The sequence below is a fragment of the Panthera onca genome, chromosome C1, assembly GCF_046562875.1.
Source record: "Panthera onca isolate mPanOnc1 chromosome C1, mPanOnc1 haplotype 2, whole genome shotgun sequence".
NCBI classification, from domain to species: Eukaryota; Metazoa; Chordata; class Mammalia; order Carnivora; family Felidae; genus Panthera; species Panthera onca.
Window position 1 is genome coordinate 121,488,826 of NC_138346.1, and position 21,259 is coordinate 121,510,084.

Sequence of the window (21,259 nt, forward strand, 5' to 3'; positions counted from 1 at the left end):
CCCAGTCCAGCAATATCCCACCAGTAATATTAAAACCCTACTGCCAATAAAGAAGTGTTCTGCCTCCGTCCTATTTCATGGGGTTAAAGCTGGTCATTTTGAATACAATAGGCTGTTTATGAATTTAACACTCTTTAGTTGGATTTTTCTCAGTTGCCTTTATTAAAACGCCCATAACCCTTACCCAAGAGCATCATATTATCACACTTTAGATAAATTCAATAAAATGTTAGCTGGCTTGGGGTGCCCGGCTCAGTCAGTTAGTGCCCGATTCTTGATTTTGGCTCAGGTCATGATCTCACGGTTCACAAGTTTGGGCCTCACGTTGGGCTCCACGCTGACAGTATGGAGCCTGCTTAGGATTCTCTCTCTTCCTCTCTCTCTTCCCCTCTCCCCCCCCCGCTCTGTCTCTCAAAATAAATAAATCCACTTTAACAAAATGTTAGCTGGCTTCATACACAAGGCAGTGAAATTAAGGAAATGGCATTACGTAGGTGATGGTGATGATGATGGCAATATCTTTTGAATCTTTCCTATGTGCACCTCACTGCAATAAATAACTTTGCATACATTATCCAATTTACTATTCACAACAAAGAGGAGACAAGTATTATTCCTCCCTCCCAATAACTACCCACCCAAGGTTGCACGCAGCTAGCAAATGGCACAGTTGTGTTTCAGGCCCTGGTAATTTTCTTCCGGAACCCACACTCTTCCCTACCTCCCCGGTACAGATAATGACTTTCGTACAGAGTTGTGGCAGGGAAGAGTGTTTTCTGGTGTGCCTTGCAGGCATCATTCCTGAGACCGCAGCTCAGACATAGAGATATTCCTAAATACAGAAAACAATTCCACCTCTCCAACACTCTCCTGAGGTCACATATGCCAGCTCCTCATCGCCACCCCACTCCTGAAGAGTGGACCCCAGAACACATAAAATGCACGTGAGGTGAATTATTTGGAAGAGAGGTTGAGAGGCTCCCATTAATCCCTGGTTATAGGACAGCCTTTGTGGATGGCCCTTCGAGACGGGGGCGGGGGGTGGGGGCGGACGCCGTGGAAAGGTCCCTGACCCTCTGCAGCCCAGTCCTCACACTGTCACTCACTCACTGGATGACTTGGAACAGCTCTGGGTAAGGGAAGAGTTGAGGGATCAGACAGAGTCGTTCTCATCTCAGGTCTGACACTGACTGTATGTCTTTGGGGATATAACTTAACTTTCCAGAAATGGTTTCCTTGCTGATAAAAGAGCCGTTGTGGGAATTCAATGAGAAAAGTGTTTGCGAAGTACCTGGCACATGAGTGTAATAAATGGCTGTCACTGTTATTTAGATTGATAGCGTCAGTGCTATTAATAATAAATTGTTGTTATTAATGCATTTATATAGCACTTCTTAAAACTTCCGCAATTTCCTGGCCATGCCAGGGCTGGACACCTCCTCTGAAGTTAGGCCAGGGCAGGAAGCCACAGGACACGGTCTCATAATAAATACTCCATCTTTGGACACTGGCTAAGCCAACCAGGCATGTGCTCATGGCACCGAAACAGGAGACTGAACAAATTGTCTGCAAAGTATTTGAGAGGCATACAGATCTATATATCTAGATCTAGGTCTAGATAACCTATCTAGATATCTAGATATAGATATAGAAATATAGATATTTTTTAATTGTAGTCATCTGAGAAACAGTTGTTGGCCTTTCTTACTTTCGTTTCATGGTTTTCAATCGTTTTTAATTTTACGTAAGGTAAAGATACCATCTTACTGGATAGGCTGTCTGTGTGTCTCAAGCTGGTCATGGATATAAGCCAAATGTGGTAGAAAGAGCACAGGGTTAGTTCCAGACAAGATTGTGTTTGATCCTGGCTCCACTACATGCTAGACAGAGCTTCGGCCAGCCATTTAATCCCATGGAGCCTCTTTATCCTCAGTCATAAGAAGGGCATAATGGTAATTCTTATCTTTCCTGGTTCTTACCAGGCTTAAAAGGAGTCACTATAACTGAAGCACTTAGTAAAGTCTCCCTGTCCTCCTGGTGCTCTGATCTGCAATCTTTCCAAATGATTCTAGTTAATAATGGTTATCGAAAGCATTAAGATTTAACATGTGGCAAGTCAGGTGCTATGTTAAGCTCTTTGCCTGCGCTGTATCCTTTAGACCTTTCAGGGACTGTCTGAGGGAGCTACTATCATTAACATCTTAATTTTAGGGGCGCCTGGGTGACTCAGTCGGTTAAGCGTCCAACCTTGACTCAGGTCACGATCTCGCGGTTCATGAGGTCGAGCCCCACGTCGGGCTCTGTGCTGACAGCTCAGAGCCTGGAGCCTGCTTTGGATTCTGTGTCTCCCACTCTCTGCCCCTCCTCTGTTCATGTTCTGTCCCTGTCTCTCAAAAATAAGTAAACGTTAAAAAATTTTTAAAAGATGAAAAAAAAATGAAATAAAGAAGTTAGAAAACTTGCCCAAGATCACATATCCAGTAAGTGGCAGAGATGAGACTTAAATCCAGACAGCCTGATACCCGTTCTCAAACACCATATTCTACGGTGGCTTCCCACATTGTCCCTTCATCTAGCATGGCCCAGCATCCCTCCTCATTTCTTCTCACAGAAGCAGCCGTTACCCCCAATCCTGCTTTCCTCTCTGGCAAGAGGGGCACTCACATTGGTGCCAGCTTAAGCCTACGTGTTGCCACCTTTAAGCCTTATGCTATGGTGTCCATCCAGGTGGCTGGGTGTTTCCAGCCAATGCCGAGCAACCATTCCTGAAAGCTCCCAGTATGCTGTCTATGCTACTGGAATGTACAGAACTTGTCTTACTGAGTCATTTCAAAAGAAAGTTCATTTTCCAGGTTTTATCCAGTGGCACTGGACATTCCAGATTCATAATTTCTGTAAAGAAGTCTTGCCTTGTGTCACCTGTACCCTCACTTTCCAAGAGATTTCTGCTCCTACAGGGCAGGGCAATTGAATAGCACTCACCCAGTGTGAAAACAGAACTGCTCAGGTTTTGGCCTGCTTCTCTTTTACAGCTACTCTTCTCCGATGCAAACCAGAGCTGTCAGAGCAATTAGCCCTCAAGGGCTAGAGAATGCATTTTCAGTAAGTGGCAGGGCTTTCCAACTTTAAAGTTCAAATCTTAGAGGCCAGTGAAATTCTTAAAATCTGTGCCTGTTTCAATTAACAGAAATCTCTATCAATAGATAACCACCTCGAACCCATCGCCTGGAGTCCTTTTACCCTTCGGCTCACCAAATCACACAAGAGCCACTGGTGGTTAAGAGGCCTGGAGAATACTACCAGGCCAGATTGTGTTTCCTAAAACAATTGGCTCTTTGAGCCAATATTTGCTTGCAAGTTTGAATACAGATTTCTTTCTTTCTTTCCTTTCTTTCTTTCTCTCTTTCTTTCTTTTTCTTTCTTTTATTTTCTTCTCTTTTTTTTGAAAAGCAATATTTGTATGCTTTTATTTGCTTGCAAATTAATGCATTTAATTGCTTGCAAATTAAATTTCCTTTAATCACTTTTAATCATCATTTATTCAGCTAACAAGCATTTATTGATTGCTTTCTGGGTGCAAAGCCATGGCTAGGTCCTCATGGTTTTTTAAGTTCTCCCTAGTTTTTATTCCTCCTCTTGATTTGATAAGGGAGGGGAGCATTTAATCGACATTATGCTCATTCCATCTGCCACATCTTTAATGCAACCTTAAATGGGCTAGAGCCTGCAGTGGGTCCCTGGGGCACTCCACACTTGCCTACTTTCAATCATTAAGTTCTCTAAGAGATATTTCAGCAAATTCTCTACCTTTGGGCTCAAGGCCAACACATTAAAATTAATTCGGTAGCACAATTACCAAACTAAGATATGTCATTACCATTTCATTCTCTCTATAAACTGTGTTAATCATGTATTTTTTCTGAAAAGTAATTTTTCAATTCAACTTTAATGGCACTTTATAAACTACAATCAAATTTATCCCTGCTCTAACATAGTTACATTTGCTCCATGATTATATTGAGAATCTCTGTATTTTCATTGCCTTCTTTTTCACTGGCTCACGTTTCCCCAAAATTTAGATGCGGTAATCCTGCCGAATATTCCTTATTCCTATAACCATTTTGGATAGTAGCATTATCTCATATAGTGCGTTGATTTCTACTTATTTCCATTCGCTCATTCATGTATTCATTCAATGAACAAACACTATTTTTCTTTGTAGAAATGTAGCATTGGGCACTTGTCTTACTTTGTTCAGGCTGCCATAACAAAATATCATAGACTGGGTGGCTTAAAAAACAGAAATTTATTTTCTCACAGTTCTGGAGGCTGGAAAGTCCTCCCCAGGTTTTAGGTGGCCCCATCTCTAAGGCTACAATGGTAGTGGCCCTCTGGCCGGTTGAAACACAGACAATGGCCCTCATCCTTTGAAAGGAAGGAGGCACACCCGATGATCTCTGCGCATCACCTTTAGATTGTTTTTCCCTTTTCTGGAAGAATAGCACATATTTACAGCTCTATGGTCTTGGCCTGCAGGATCTAAGAAATCTGACAGCCTTCCTTCATTTGTCTCATTTTTTCTATCCCCTTTAGTTTTTCTGTCCCCTGCTGGTGCTGTTGCTGCTGGTGTAGTCCCCATTTCTATTCCTGGCTTCTGCCGAGGTGGCTAATTAAACCTTTCTCATTTTTTTGCAATATGGATAGGCTGAGAAATTTCCAAATCTTCAAGTTATGGTTCTTTTTTAACTTAACAATTCCTTCTTCAATTCATCTCTTTCCTTTCTTAAATTTTACTATATAAGCAGTCAGGAGTAACCAAAATGCTCCTTCACACCTTTGCTTAGAAATCTCAGCTAGGGGCACCTGGCTGGCTCAGTGAGTAAAGCATCTGACTCTTGATCTCGAGGTCATGAGTTCGAGCCCCACATTTGGTGTAGAGATCACTTTAAAAATATACAATCAATTAATTATATACCCAATTCCATTACTTGTAAATTCAAAATTCTTTCCCACTTTATAACAGGATGACTTTTCCTCCAGTTTCCAATAACATGTTCCTCATTTCCATCTGAGACCTTACCAGAATCACCCTTAACATCCATATTTCTAACATGCATCTTAAAATTCTTCCAGCCCCTACCCAGGACCCTGTTTCAAAGCACCTTCCACATGCTTACTAGTCTATTACACCAGCACCTCACTTCTTAGTACCAAAATTTGTATTAGTCAGGGTTGTCCCGAGAAACAGAATCCAGAACCAATTGGAGTGTGTGTGTGTGTGTGTGTGTGTAATGAGAGAGAGGGAGGGAGAGATTTAGAAAGAATTGGCTCACACAATTGTGGAGGCTAAAAAATCCCAAGATCTGCTTCATCAAGCTGGAGACCCAGATGGTTGAGTTCCAATCTGAGTCCAAAGGCTTGAGAACCTGGAGAGCCAATGATGTAGTTCCAGTCCCAAAACTGGCAGGCTCAAGATCCAAGAAGACAGTGTTTCAGGTCTAGCCCAAAGGCAGGAAAAGACAAACGTACCAGCTGAAAGCAATCAGGCAGTCAGAGTTCCCTCTTACTCAGGCTTTGTGTTCTATTCAGGCCTTCTACTGATTGCATGATGCCCCCCAAATAAGGGGCGGGGGGTGACCTGCTTTACTCCATCTACTGAATCAAATGTTAATCTTATCCAGAAACATCCTCACAGACGCCCCAGAATGTCTGACCAAATGCCTGGGCATCCCATGGCCCAGTCAAGTTGACATATAAAATCAGAGCATTATAGGGCTTACGAATATCATGAAGACAGTCTCCGTCCTTGAAAAGCTTACAAATGTGTGCCAGGGACAGACCAGACACAAGGTGGAGGGAGACAGCTGCTATAATAAAGGCAAGGGAAAGTATTATGGGAGAGTAGAGAATCTATTAATTTTGTCTTGGCAGATCAAAAGAGGGCTTCACGCAAGGGCTGCCATCTGAACAGCCTTGCATAGAAGTAGAATTTGGATAGCTGGTGATAAAGGAGAGGGGAGAACTATAAATTGTAGGTGTGAGATGAACAGGGGTGTGAAGATGCATAGTATAATGGTATAACCAGTACTACCCTGGAATGTCTTGGATATTAGTCTGTCAAGTAAAAATAATTGAAAAGCAAATTAAATCTTTAAAGCAGCGTTCAAGAAAATGCCAAGGCAGGGGATGGGGCCTGTTGCATTCATATAACGCACTGAAACTCCGTACAGTCGTCTTTCATAATTTCTCTCCCAAATCTCCCACGTGAATGGCCACTGTGCATGGCAGCTGCTCCCAGGTCTCACTTCCCCCACACTCAAAAGTCTGAGCAACTTCCTCCCAAGCCAGCCTGTGCACAGGTTTTTTTTCCCCTGCCTCTTTTTCACCTAGAACTGTTCTTCTATCAGTAACTCTGTTCTTTCTAAATAAACCCATTGAGCTTAGCTTCTTCGGGTCTGTCCTCCATCCAGTACCTTCACCTACTTTCCATAAAGCCCACGAGCCAATTAGTTCCAATCCCTAATGGGCTAGGAGAGGTGAAATGCCAAGGATATCCTTATGTTCATAGCATTTACCTCTTGAATCTGAAAAATAGCATGCATACCTTGTGTATTTTTTCCAGTGAAAGCAGAAAATCAATAAATCACTTGATATACATAAATAGTAGAGACTATGGAAGGATGTGTTAGGAAATGAGACTGGAAAGGCAGCGATAAAAACTAATATCTATGGGGCACTTACTATATGCCAACCAGGATTTAGCTTTGAAGGCCATGCTAGTAAGTCTGAACTTTATTTACTCCACAGCCTTTGGGAGCCGTGGAAGATTAGTGATTATAAAACTGATGTGTCCAGACTGTATTTTAAGGTCTACCCGTAAGATGAATGCATGTAAACTAGATTGGATGGAAGCAAAGATGAAGCGCAGAAATACCAACAGGGAAGCCAAGAAATGCTCAGGACCCATCAAGTAGGACTTTTTTGGCTCTAAGAAGGAGAGGTGTGCGCTGACTGTTTTAATACAACAAACAAAGCATTTGTTTAAAAGGTACTCAGAGATTGGGACAGGAACTAGACGTGGAACCCCTCAGGATCTAAGACAGCTCTAGGGGTGGAGGATTCTCTTCATCTTTCTCTCGCATGTTCTCTCCCCCACACTTTGGATCGGCTCCACTCTCCTCTTGGGCTCAAATGCCCCTCCCCCTCCTTCACTTCACAACCAACCACGGAAGGAGTCTCTCAAGAAGATTCGGTTAATAAGAGACTCTTAAGTACTGAGAACACACTGAGGGTTGGTTGGGGGTGGGGGAGAGGGGAAAGTGGGTGATGGGCATTGAGGAGGGCACCTGTTGGAATGAGCACTGGGTGTTGTATGGAAACCAAATTGACAATAAATTATATTTAAAAAAAGAAGAAGAAGATTTGGTTAATTAAATCACCCCTACAGGCATGCCCAGTCATTCAGTTGGCCAGTCCTTCACAGATTGCACAGGCTGTCCACTGGGCAAGTGGGGGAGAGGCAGTGGATATGTCTGGCATCATAATTAATATTTCTACTGGTGGTATGTTTGGAGGGCAGGGTGGTATCTATCTTAAGCCAAAAATCAATTAAATTAAGTACCATTCTTCATTACACCATAGCTAGCACTATAACCTTGACCAAGTCACTTATCTCCTCTTTGCTTTGGTTTCTTCATCATCCAAATGGAGATCAAAGTAACAGCACTTTAGAATCTAGCATTCTTCAGAATCACTAGCCACATTTAGTTAATGTGAGGTCTCACTTCTGTGCCACTTCTGGTTAACCAAGAGTAACAATACCTGATGTGTGTCATTGCAGTTTGCAAATCAAGTTCACGTCCATTTGATTTGATCCTCATAAGAACCCTTTCAGGTGGGGAAGACAGATATCATTCCCTCCATTTTTCTGAGACCCAGAGAGGTTACATGATTTACTCAAGCTCACACAGCTATTAAGTCAGAAAGCCAGGACTTGAATTCCCATTTCAAACTCCAAGTTCCGTATGTTCTCTACTTGTCACCTCTCAAGTTTGGGTTGCCTGTTCCAAAAAGCAGATCTGCTGTAGATCAAGGCTACTGTGTCCCTGTTCTTTCCATTCTTATGTCTTCTTTTTTTATGCCTCTCCTGTTCTTCTACATTTCTAATTTATTCCAGAAGTGTTTGGCCTTCAGTAATGAAGGGTTTGGTTGTAGACATTCCAAGACTTCCTTCAGCATTGACCCTTGCTTCCTGAATTGCAGGGAGACACTCCATTAGAGTCACTACTCTCACCTCCGCTGGGAACATCGGGGAGGATGGAATCCTGAGCTGCATTTTTGAACCTGACATCAAGCTTTCTGATATCGTGATACAGTGGCTGAAGGAAGGTGTTATGGGCTTGGTACATGAGTTCAAAGAAGGCAAAGACGACCTGTCAGACCAAGACGACATGTTCAGAGGCAGGACGGCTGTGTTTGCGGATCAAGTGATAGGTGGCAATGCCTCTCTGAGGCTGAAAAACGTGCAACTCACAGATGCTGGCACCTATAAATGTTACATCATCACCTCCAAAGGCAAGGGGAATGCTAACCTTGAGTATAAAACTGGAGGTGAGTCACTTTGGGGAAGAGGGAAAGAAAGTGCCCAAAGGTAGGTGCCCAAAGGTATTTGGGGCTAAAGACCATGGATGGCTGATGGAATATGTGTGCCCAAGAGTGACCAATAAGGCGAAGACTGTCTGAATTCTGCCAGCAGCCATCCTTGCTGTCCAAGACCCACAGCAACTCCAAAAATAGCCCCCTATCATATTAGATCTTAAAATCTTCTGTTCTGGACTCTAGTCTTTTCCAGATTTTCAGGTATATTCCCTGAAATATCTTGCCAAAATAAACGTGGTCTCTTTCATGGTAGCCTGTGTCATTACTAGCAAGAGAAACCTGTGATCTGGCCTGAGACTTTTCTACAAGAAGTAGGCCCTAGCCCAAGTCTGAATTCAGTACCTCCAGGGGCTTATGGCAGTGGAACCCACTTTAGGAAGACTTCAAAAGGAACTAATGGAAAACAGTATTGTCCTATAAACTCACTAATCCTCCCCCAGTGAAATCCACCCTTCCTTATCAACTCAGCTTGGTGAATTACTGTACAAGGAACTCAGAAATGTACTGTGAGGAGTAAAAAGATGATTAAGAAAACTAGATGATTGTCCCCCGTCTTGAAGAGCTCTTTGTATAGAGCATATAGAGTTGAGAGCTGGGGCAGAGATAAGAAAAATGGGTAAATAACTATAATAATTGGTAAAGTGTATCAATTGCTTTAAGAGAAATACACAGTGATTTGGGGATTCAGAGGGAGAGAGAGAGATCACATCCAAATGCCTAGGGAGGGGACGGATAGGAAAGCCCCCATGGAGAATTTGGCATTTGAGAAAGGCCTTGCAAGATAGGCAGAAAGTATCCCGAGGTCTCCTGGCCTGCACAGGCCTTCCTTGGACACTTCATAACATGTGTTTATATTTGTTTGAGGCACAGATCTAGAGCCAGACCTGGACAAGTATAGTGACCTGGGCAAGGCAACCTGACTGGGCCTTAGTTTCTTCATCTTAAAATGGGGATTCCTAGGGTCATCTCAAAGGGACACTGGAGCCAACTGAAAGGCCTTCCAATGGCAAAGCTGGAACAGTCTGAGCAACCATATAAACAGCATGGTATTAAATTAGAACTCCAAGTATAAAATAAACATGTGAGTCCATACTTCTATAAATATGAGGGAGACGGCACCAACATTTACAGATGAATTCCAAATAATGTATTTAGATCTCCCCACTCCTGGAGGTAGAGCTTAACACTTCCTCCCTCCCCCATGACCACACATAGTGTGTGTTTTTCTCAGGAAGTCCAGCTTCCAGAGAAACCTGCCTCAGCCGGGTGGTCAAAGTTAACCTCATCAGTGATAAGTCATGTTGATAGCATGCCTTCTGATGTGACATGATGAGAAGGATACTCTTCCTCCCACAGTCTTCCTCTCCAAAACCCATAGCACCAATCTAATCATGAGAAAAACATCAGACAGATTCCAAGAGAGGGGCATCCCACAAAATATCTGACCAATACCACTCAAAGCTGTCAAGATCGGGAAAAACATGGAGAGACTGAGATACTGTCACAGGCCAGAGGAACCTGAGAGGACGGGAGGACCAAATGCAATATGGGATGCTGGGGAAGAAAAAGGACATTAGTGGGAAAACTGGTGAAATGAAAACAAAGTCTGGAGATAAGTTAATAGTTATGTACTAGTGATGGCTTCTATTATAATTACATAATAGTTATGTACCAGTTATGTACCAGTGATGGGTTTCTCTGGCACATTTTGACAGATGTGCCACGGTTATTTAAGATGTTAACATTAGGGAAAATGGGGTGAGGTGTATACAAGATCGCTGTGCTATCCTGGCAACGTTTCTGTAAATCTAAAATTATGCCAAACTTAAAAGCTTATTTTTAAAATGGTGATAATAGATATCCTTGTAACTGTTGTGAGGATCAAATGAAATAATGTCTGGAATTTGGTACCTGGCACAGAGAACACCCTCAATAAATGGTGGTTCACTGTCATGTACACTCAGTTCCTTACATCATCTCCCGGGAGCTCATTCCCTGCCTGCTGGGAGGGGATGAGTCTCATCTCCCCTGCTAGATGGCAGCCTCTTTAAGGGCAAGGCAAGGTCTTTCCTTGTACCACTCACTCAGTTCCAGCACAGTCCCGGGCGAAGGAAAGTGCTAAATAACTTAATAAATTATATCCTGGCATAATAAGCGTTTTACAGTCAAAAGTCCAGGACTTAACATTTTTCCATAAGTATCTTTCTGCCTGAATATTAGAAGAAGCTAGTCTTAATTTCCAAGTTCATTTACCTCCCCAAGAAGAACTATCTTAGAAGAAGACAAATGCCTGCCTCTACCCCTGGACACCAGGGCTGGAGAGGCTCCACCCAAGAAAATCCAAACCACCATGATGGGAAGGCCTGTGTATGGAATTTCTGTGGGCGACAGGTGAATGCTGTTTGTTTTTTCCTTCTCCTTCTCCCTCCCCACCCTAACTTTATCCTCCAGGCAGAAAAATACATTAAAAAATCCAAGAGGCTTCACAGGTACCTGAGAAAATGCCCAATTTCCTTAAGGGATACACTTTCTTGTGATCAACTTTATCCTTTATCTTTAAAGGGATAAACTGGAACTCATCTTAGTTGGAGAGATTTACCTGTTATAACAATGATACCTAAAACTTAGGTCTTGGCCAAAGGGTTGTGTAAATCTTTACTGGAAACTACTATACAATGGGCCATGCACAGACAGCCCACTGGGGAAGTATTGAGTCACTTCGGTGGTGGAAATGACTGTGTTTTTAAGACCTTGCACTTCAAAGGCTATATTGTTTTATTGGTATGACCTTGACATCTGCCCCTTTCAATCCTGCAGCCTTCAGCATCCCAGAGGTGAACGTGGACTATAATGCCAGCTCAGAGAGCCTACGGTGTGAGGCTCCCCGATGGTTCCCCCAGCCTACAGTGGTCTGGGCATCCCAAGTTGACCAGGGAGCCAACTTCTCAGAAGTCTCCAATACCAGCTTTGAGCTGAACTCTGAGAATGTGACCATGAAGGTTGTGTCCGTACTCTACAATGTCACGATCAACAACACGTACTCCTGTATGATTGAGAACAACATTGCCAAAGCCACAGGGGATATCAAAGTGACAGGTGGGTTTCTCCATGCTTTTTGTACACTTTTCGTATGGGTTTATTGGGGGTGAGAATCAAATCTGAATTAAAATCTAATTTCTTTAACAGATATATTATGTATCAGGGAATGGAAAGCTCTAGAGTCCTCTTCATGGAGACCTTAGCCACAATTATAGTTGGGACTGCATTACATAAGAAGAAGCCTAACACAAGACAATATTTATGGCATATAGGTCAAAAATTGCAATGAGGCTTCATCTTGTATGCCTTCTCATTGACTGGGGGTGGTTCCCTGGAAAGCACTATTTAGGAATCTGTGGCCCTAACTCAGTAGGTCTGCTTTGGTGAAGCAATGAGGAAAATGACAATTATTTGACATCTTTGACATATTCAGCTGGTGATCTACATGCCTAGCCCCCCAAAACTGATTTGGTTTTAGCCTGCTTTTGAGAAGACTTTTTTAGGGTCTGACTTAGTCTTATTCAGCCCATCTGGGACTGGCTCATGATCCCACTAACACTGGCCTGGGATTTATCTGAAAGCTCTGGCATTAAGTGGCCTCCCAGGCTGACACGACCAAGACTCAGAGAGGCCCAACGTGCTAGTTTCCCTATTTTCATGCGCGCACACACACACACACACAAAACCTAGGGTTGAGCTAGTGTCTAGAAAATGCACAGACTGGATTATGACTTTTAAGACCGTCCCTGCGGCAGCTGAATTAAAAATTCAGTCTAGAGTGGAAGGCGTATGTCAGGAGAACTGCTGTCTCATATCCAGCCCAGAACCAGTGGAATACCTTGCACATTTAAGAGACCTATCAAGAATGTTTGCTGAATTTAGCAGATCCTGCACACCGAGAAAACTGATTTGAGGATTAACACAACAATCTGCACAACCTGAACCACAGAACTCAGCAGGTACATGGAGCAGAGAGGTGAACCGGGGGAGAGAAGCCATGGAGGGCAGGGAGCTGTTTTTCCATCCAGGGAGATGATGGAGAATACGGGAAAAGCACTCCCCCTCAAAAACAGCTGGACAGAAAGCGGAAAAGTGGAAACAGCCGCAGGGACTGAACTGAAAAGGGAGAAAGGAGAGGAGAGGGTTTAAATTCCATTAAGACTATAAACAGGGAGCGCAGAGTCTGCAACTCTGCAGCTGATACCTGGCGGTGCTCCGGTGGGAAGGGCGAATCCCCAGGAGTAGAGTGGGGTCCGGGGCTCTTCGGGCCACAAGGGGAGAGGCGGTTCCCCTGCTGGGAGGACATTCGGTAGAGGCTGTGCAGCCACCCCGTCCCAGTGGACCCCGGAGAACAATCGTATTCGCTGGTGCTGGAACAAGGTCGCTGGGGGTGAAGCCAGATGCGGGTTGAGATTTTCCATAATCTCTGAAACGCTGCTGCCACCCGATCGCGGGAACTTTCTCTGGGGCGGCTGGCACCCAGCCCAGCCGCAGTCTCTGGGCGTCAGCAGCACAGTCCCGCCAACGTTCCTGGGGGCGGCAGCACCGGGCCAGTGCTCGGTGAGACCCTCCCACAGAGAGGTGGAGCTGGTCAGAGCCGCAGTCCCTCGGAAGTGAGGGGTCGGGAAACACAGTCTCATCTGAGATAAAACTCAGGAGGGAAGTGCCGCCTGGCACCCTTATGGCTTGGTCACGCAGGGTATAAAAGCGGGGAGCCGCCGGAAGCCAGAGACAAAGGATGGGTGCGCGACAAGAGACGAGGTAGCTGGGTGACGCCATTTTTGCCCCTCCCACGCATGCGCATATACACACCTACACGCGCCACAACAATCCACCCTGGTAAGCTAAGCAGCACCATCTAGTGGAGAACGGAGCCATTACACTGAGCCCCGCCCAACTGGGCCAACCTCGCTCTTCGGGAACATGACAAATCTCTCCACCTACTTAGTTTACGGACTATAAAGTACTTCATAGTTTGACTTCTAGAGGAAAATGGTGTAATTTCAATTGTATTTCAGTCTGTTCACTGGTCCATCTATTCAATTTTTTTTCCTTTATTTTTCTTTCTCTTTCTCTTTTTCTTCTTTTTCTTGAATACAGAAAGAAAAAAAATTTATTTTTACTTTCAATTTTTATTAAAAATATTTTTCTTTAATTTTTTTCTACTATATTTTTTAGTCTTGTGTAAATTTTTTCAAATTCTATTTTACTTCCATCTTATCATTTTATTCTATCTCAGTGTATTCATTTTTTCAAATTTTCAAACGATTTCTTTTTTTTTTCTTTCCCCTTTTTCCTCTAATCTATCAAGCCCCTTTCAACACCCAGACCAAAACACACCTAGGATCTAGCACCATTTATTTGATTGTGTGTGTGTGTGTTTGTTGTTTTTAATTTTTTAACTTTAATTATTTTTAATTTTAATTGTTTTTAATTTTTTTACCTAATTAATTCCTTTTCTCCCTTCAAAATGATGAAACAAAGGAATTCACTCCAAAAGAAAGAGCAGGAAGAAACAACAGCCAGGGACTTAACTAACACAGACACAAGCAAGATGTCTGAACCAGAATTTAGAATCACGATAATAAGAATACTAGGTGGAGTTGAAAATAGATTAGAATCCCTTTCTGTGGAAATAAAGAAGTAAAAGCTAGTCATAATGAAATAAAAAGTGCTATAACTGAACTGCAATCTTGAATGGATGCCACGGCGGCAAGGACTGATGAGGCAGAGCAGAGAATCAGCGATCTAGAGGACAAACTTCTAGAGAATAATGAAGCAGAAAAAAAGAAGACTAAGACAAAAGAGCACGATTTAAGAATTAGAGAAATCAGTGACACATTAAAAAGGAACAATATCAGAATCATAGGGGTCCCAGAAGATGAAGAGAGAGAAAAAGGGGTAGAAGGGTTATTTGAGCAAATCATAGCAGAAAACTTTCCTAACCTGGGAGAAGACACAGACATCAAAATCCAGAAAGCACAGAGGACTCCCATTAGATTCAACAAAAACCGACCATCAACAAGGCATATCATAGTCAAATTCACAAAATATTCAGGTAAGGAAAGAATCATGAAAGCAGCAAGGGGAAAAAGTCCTTAACCTACGAGGGAAGACAGATCAGGTTTGCAGCAGACCTATCCACAGAAACTTGGCAGGCCAGAAAGGAATGGCAGGATATATTCAAAGTGCTGAATCAGAAAAATATACAGCCAAGAATTCTTTATCCAGCAAGGCTGTCATTCAAAATAGAAGGAGAGATAAAAAGTTTCCCAGACAAACAAAAATTAAAGGAGTCTGTGACCACTAAACCAGCCCTGCAAGAAATTTTAAGGGGGACTCTCTGAGGGGAGAAAAGACCATATATATATATAATAGAAAAGATATAAATATAAAATAGAAAAGACTATTATATATATATATATATATATATATATATATATATATATATCAAAAGCAACAAAGACTAGAAAGGACCAGAGAACACCACCAGAAACTCCAACTCTACAAGTAACATAATGGTAATAAATTCATATCTTTCAGTACTCACTCTAAACACCAATGGACTAAATACTCCAATCAAAAGATGCAGGGTAACGGAATGGATAAGAAAACAAGATCCACCTATATGCTGTTTACAAGAGACCCACTTTAGACCTAAAGACACCTTCAGATTGAAAGTAAGGGATGGAGAACCATCTATCCTGCTAATGGTCGACAAAAGAAAGCCAGAGTAGCCATACTTATATCAGACCATTTAGACTTTAAAATAAAGACTGTATCAAGAGATGAAAAAGGGCATTATATCATAATTAAGGGGACTATCCACCAAGAAGACCTAACAATTGTAAACATTTATACTCCAAATGTGTGAGCACCCAAATATATAAATCAATTAATCACAAGCATAAAGAAACTCATTGATAATACCATAATAGTAGGGGACTTCAACACCCCACTTACAACAATGGACAGATCATCTAATCAGAAAATCAATAAGGAAAAAAATGGCTTTGAATGACACACTGGACCAGATGGACTTAACAGATATATTCAGAACATTTCATCCTAAAGCAGTGGAATATACATTCTTCTCCAGTGCACATGGAACATTCTCCAGAATAGACCACATACTGGGACACAAATCAGCCCTCAACAAGTACAAAAAGATCGAGATCATACCGTGCATATTTTCAGACCACAATGCTATGAAACTTGAAATCACCCACAAGAAAAAATTTGGAAAGGTTACAAATACTTGGAGACTAAAGAACCTCCTACTAAAGAATGAATGGGCTAACCAAGAAGTTAAAAAGGAAATTAAAAAGTACATGGAAGCCAATGAAAATGATAATACCACAGCCCAAAACCTCTGGGATTCAGCAAATGTGGTCATAAGAGGAAAGTATATAGCAATCCAGGCCTTCCTAAAGAAGAAAGAAAGGTCTCAGATACACAATCTAACCTTAAACCTTAAAGAGCTGGAAAAAGAACAGCAAATAAAACCCAAAACCACCAGAAGACAGGAAATACTAAAGATTAGAGCAGAAATTACTGCAAAGGAAACAATCAACAAAACTAAAAGGCAACCAACAGAATGGGAAAAGACATTTGTAAATGACATATCAGATAAAGGGCTAGTATCCAAAATCTGTAAAGAACTCACCAAACTCCAGACCTGAAAAACAAATAATCCAGTGGAGAAATGGGAAGAAGACATGAATAGACACTTTTCTTTTCTTTTTTTTTTTTTTTAACATTTATTTATTTTTGAGACAGAGAGAGACAGAGCATGAATGGGGGAGGGTCAGAGAGAGAGGGAGACACAGAATCTGAAACGGGCTCCAGGCTCTGAGCGGTCAGCACAGAGCCCGATGCGGGGCTCGAACTCACATACCGCGAGATGGTGACCTGAGCCGAAGTCGGACGCTTAACCGACTGAGCCACCCAGGCGCCCCTAGACACTTTTCTAAAGAAGACATCCAAATGGCCAATAGACACATAAAAAGATGCTCAATGTCACTCCTCATGAGGGAAATACAAATCAAAACCACACTGAGATACCACCTCACGCTGGTCAGAGTGGCTAAAATGAACAAATCAGGAGGCTATAGATGCTGCCGAGGATGTGGATAAATGGGAACCCTCTTGCACTGTTGGTGGGAATGCAAACTGGTGCAGCCACTCTGGAAAACAGTATGGAGGTTCCTCAAAAAATTAAAAATAGATCTACCCCATGACCCAACAATAGCACTGCTAGGAATTTACCCAAGGGATACAGGAGTGCTGATGCATACGGGCACATGTACCTCAATGTTTACAGCAGCACTTTCAACAATAGCCAAATTATGGAAAGAGCCTAAATTTCCATCAACTAATGAATGGATAAAGAAGATGTGGTTTATATATACAATGGAATACTACTTGGCAATGAGAAAGAATAAAATCTGGCCATTTGCAGCAACGTGGATAGAATTGGAGAGTGTTATGCTAAGTGAAATAAGTCTGGGAGAGAAAGTCAGATACCACATGTTTTCACTCATATATGGATCCTGAGAAACTTAAAAGAAGACCATGGGGGAGGGGGAAGGGGGGAAGTTACAGGGAGGGAGGGAGGCAAACCATAAGAGACTCTTAAATACTGAGAACAAACTGAGGGTTGATGGGGGGTGGGGGAGAGGGGAAAGTGGGTGATGGGCATTGAGGAGGGCACATGTTGGGATGAGCACTGGATCTTATATGGAAACCAATTTGACAATAAATTATATTTAATATAAAAAAAAGATTAGAGCAGAAATTAATGCTATCGAAACCCAAAAAAACAGTAGAACAGATCAATGAAACCAGAAGCTGGTTCTTTGAAAGAATTAACAAAATTGATAACCCCCTAGCCAGTTTGATAAAGAATGTTTGCTGAATTTAACTGAATAAATCATATTTCTGTCAGCTTACTTTTTAATTTCAAATTGTAAATATGAAAAAGCAACCTGTGGCATGGGAGAAAGTATTTGCAAATCATATATCTGATAAAGGGGTAGTATCCAGAATCCATGAAGAACTTCTACAACTCAACAACAACAACAAAAATCAAATAACCCAATTAAAAAAATGGACAAAGACCTTGAACGGACATTTCTCCAAAGAAGATACAAACAAATGGCCAACAAATGTATGAAAAGATGCTCAATATCACAAATCATCAGAGAAATGCAGATCAAAATCACATATCGCCCCACAACCATTAGAAGAGCTAGTATCAAAAAAAAAAAAAAATCTCAGGAAAAAACAAGTTTTGGTGAGGATGTGAAGAAATTGGAACCGTTGTACATGTTGATGAGATTATAAAATGGTGCAGCCGCTCTAGAAAACAGAATGGAGATTCCTCAAAGAATTAAAAATAGAACTAGCATGTGATCTAACAATACTTTCTGTGTATATATCCAAAAGAATTGAAAGCAGGTTCTCAAAGAGATATTTGTTCACCCATGTTCATAGCAGCATGATTCACAATAGACAAGAGATGGAAACAACCCAAAATGTCCATAAGAGATATATGAATAAACGAAATGTGGTGCATACATGCAATGGAATATTACTCAGCCTTAAAAAGGAAGGAAATTCTCTCACATGCTGCAAAGTGGATACATTTTCAGAATATCATGCTACGTGAAATAAGCCAGTCATAGAAAGACAAATCCTCTATGATCCTACTCATATGAGATATCTAATGGAGTAGTCAAATTCATAGAAATAGGAAGTAGAATGGTGGTTACCAGCAGCTTGGGGGAAGAGAAAGGCAAAGGGAGTTGTTTAACGGGTATAGAGTTTCAGATTTGCAAGATGAAAAAGTTTTGGAAGTCTGTTTCACAATAATGTGAATATATTTAAAACTACTGAACTGTACATTTAAAAATGGTAAATATGGTACATCTGTGATATGTTTACCACAATAAAAAAAAGTATCTAACCAAAAAAAAAAAAATCATACATATGAGAAAAAGAGAGCTCTTCCGCCATCCCGAGGAACAAATTGGTGACTGTACTAAATAGATGCTCTTAGTTGACTGCAACAGAAAACCAGCTCAAACAGGCCTAAGGTAAAAGGGAAATTTAATAAAAGAACATTAGGATATCTTGTAGAACCAAGGACACAAAGTGCGGTTTGGCTTCAGGAAGTGCTGGAACCAAGAATTTAAACTCTATTGGGATTGTCAATTCCCTATTCTCTCTTTACTCTCTAATTTGGTTTCTCTTGTTTTAGTCTATAGGGCAGAATGTGAGTGCCAAGAGTTCCTAGTTTAAAAGTCTCTCTCACTCAGTAGAGTAACCAGAGTGAGCCTCAATCCCTCAGTCCTATCCTACATTCTCAGAAAGGCTCAACTTGGGTCAGCTGCCCACACACAGACCAATGGGATAGTACCTGATGGAAGGCCTTCCTAGAAGGAAAGGGGGGAATGAAGCATTGGGCATTTAGAACGAGTGTTAACACCACTATCTCAGTTCAGATCTCAATAAATATCTCCAAACTGTGTAACTAATGCCTTCTGATAGAAAGGACAATAACTGAACAAACCACAGAAATTGAGCACACGTTTTATTCTGTGAGCAGATTCTTTTTCCACACGTTTATTGAATGCATTAGGACAAGTGTCCCATGTATCAGAACTAGGACTGACTACCATATGGCAGCATGACATAGCTCAAAATTCAGAAAATTAACACAATTCCTTCTTGCCATGTACAAGGTAATGACTCCATACATGTTTTTATTTTTTTAATTTTTTTTAACGTTTATTTATTTTTGAGACAGAGAGAGACAGAGCATGAACGGGGGAGGGGCAGAGAGAGAGGGAGACACAGAATCGGAAGCAGGCTCCAGGCTCTGAGCCATCAGCCCAGAGCCCGATGCGGGGCTCGAACTCACAGACCGTGAGATCGTGACCTGAGCCGAAGTCAGACGCTTAACCGACTGAGCCACCCAGGCGCCCCTCCATACATGTTTTTAAACAATCGGATGAGACCATGAAGTTTATATCCTGTGTTCTCTGACTATACTGCTAATTTAGGCCATTCATTCAGCAAGTATCTATTGTGTGCCAAACATGTACAAAGCAGTTTTTCAAGCCCTATGAACCACTGAGATGAATAACACAAATGTCATGAGAGGTCAGTCACAGTGTAGACATGGCGTCTAGGGGAAAGCGTTGTTAATTATGACTGTGGCTCAGTAGACGAGGCAGAGTTCAAGCTAGGCTTTGAAGGACAAGAAGAATGGTTTTGATAGAGTAGGAAAGTATGAAGTCAGGAACCTATGGCAGCGGTCCAGGGGAGAAACGATGAGGGCTTTACCTGGGGCAGTGAGAGTGGAAAGGAAAGAGGAAGAATCAAAGGTTAATGAAAAAAAATGATCTTGGTGACACAAATAGGATGGACGACAGCAAGAGCAAGTCAAAATGCATCTGATATTTCTACCCAGCTTGCTTAGGATGTTAGTAATGCTGTCGACAAAAAAAAAAAAAAAAAACAAACAAAAAAAAACAACCTAAAACACAGGAGAAGACACATGAAGACGAGGGTTCTAGAGAGGTGGAGGTGGAGCTGACAGGGCCCATTGTGCACACAGGTACACATGTCCACTGCTTAGCACATTATCCAGCATGTGACAGCATTCTCCCCCAAACCTTCAACTCTACTCTACATTTTTCCTTCCATGACCAGGGATCCCCATCAGTGTAACCCTTCTAGCCTCTCTCTTCTCTCCCTTCCTCCCCTTCTTCCCCGAGGAGGAGGAATTAATTTATCTGATGGGTGACCTTAATAGGAGAAGCTAGACACAAGGTGTTTGGCTCCATTCTTTCCTTACCTCTCTAGCTAACCCCCAGGAAGTCTACATTCTATTCCGCTCCTCTAAGCCACCAGTTTTTCCCAAGCGCAATCTGCCCTTGTGACGGGAAGCCTGTCCCTGTCTGGTGCTGCCCGTCCCTGGGACAGCCTGGGCTGCAGCCCATCTGCCTGAAGACAAAGCTTCATCTTTTATTGTCACCCTTGCCAATAATAAAGGTGCTATTCTGGTCTTCCAGCAGCCCCACTCTTTTTATCCCATCCTTTAATTGATTCAGAACTCAGCTGGGGAAGAGAGTGGGGCTTTTGTTTGTTTATTTGGTTTTTTTACTGGACTCCTTTGAACCCCAATGGCGGGTGCTCAAAAAATATTTACTGAATGATTAAATTTTTAACCGACATATTCGGTAGCAGCCGTAAATCCAGATGTGGAACTCGGGACGGGGGTTCACACTATGGAGGTGGGTCTGGAAGCGATCATCAGCCTAGTGGAAGTAAAACTTACTGGGCTTGAGTGGGGTCACTGTTATTGTTGTGCCAGGTGATACCTCCTGAGTGCTTAGTACGTGCCAGGTCCTGTTCAAAGTGCTTTACACGTATTAACTCACTAATCCTCAGAAGTTGTCTAGGGAGTAGATTGCTATTATTTTTAGCCTGGTTTTATAGGTGAAGAAACTGAGGCATGTACAGATTGAGTAACTTGCCTAAAGTCACACAGCTA

At 42.1% G+C, this 21,259-nt stretch overlaps 1 protein-coding gene across 1 annotated transcript in view; it reads left to right on the plus strand.

Annotated features, from left to right (window-relative positions):
- Positions 1 to 21,259, plus strand: part of VTCN1 (V-set domain containing T cell activation inhibitor 1) — a 62,680-nt gene that overhangs the window by 38,195 nt on the left and 3,226 nt on the right. The window contains exons 3-4 of the mRNA XM_060625580.3: positions 8,263 to 8,610; positions 11,476 to 11,754. Coding sequence (XP_060481563.1) covers positions 8,263 to 8,610; positions 11,476 to 11,754 — 627 coding nt within the window. The remainder of the gene's footprint in view (positions 1 to 8,262; positions 8,611 to 11,475; positions 11,755 to 21,259) is intronic.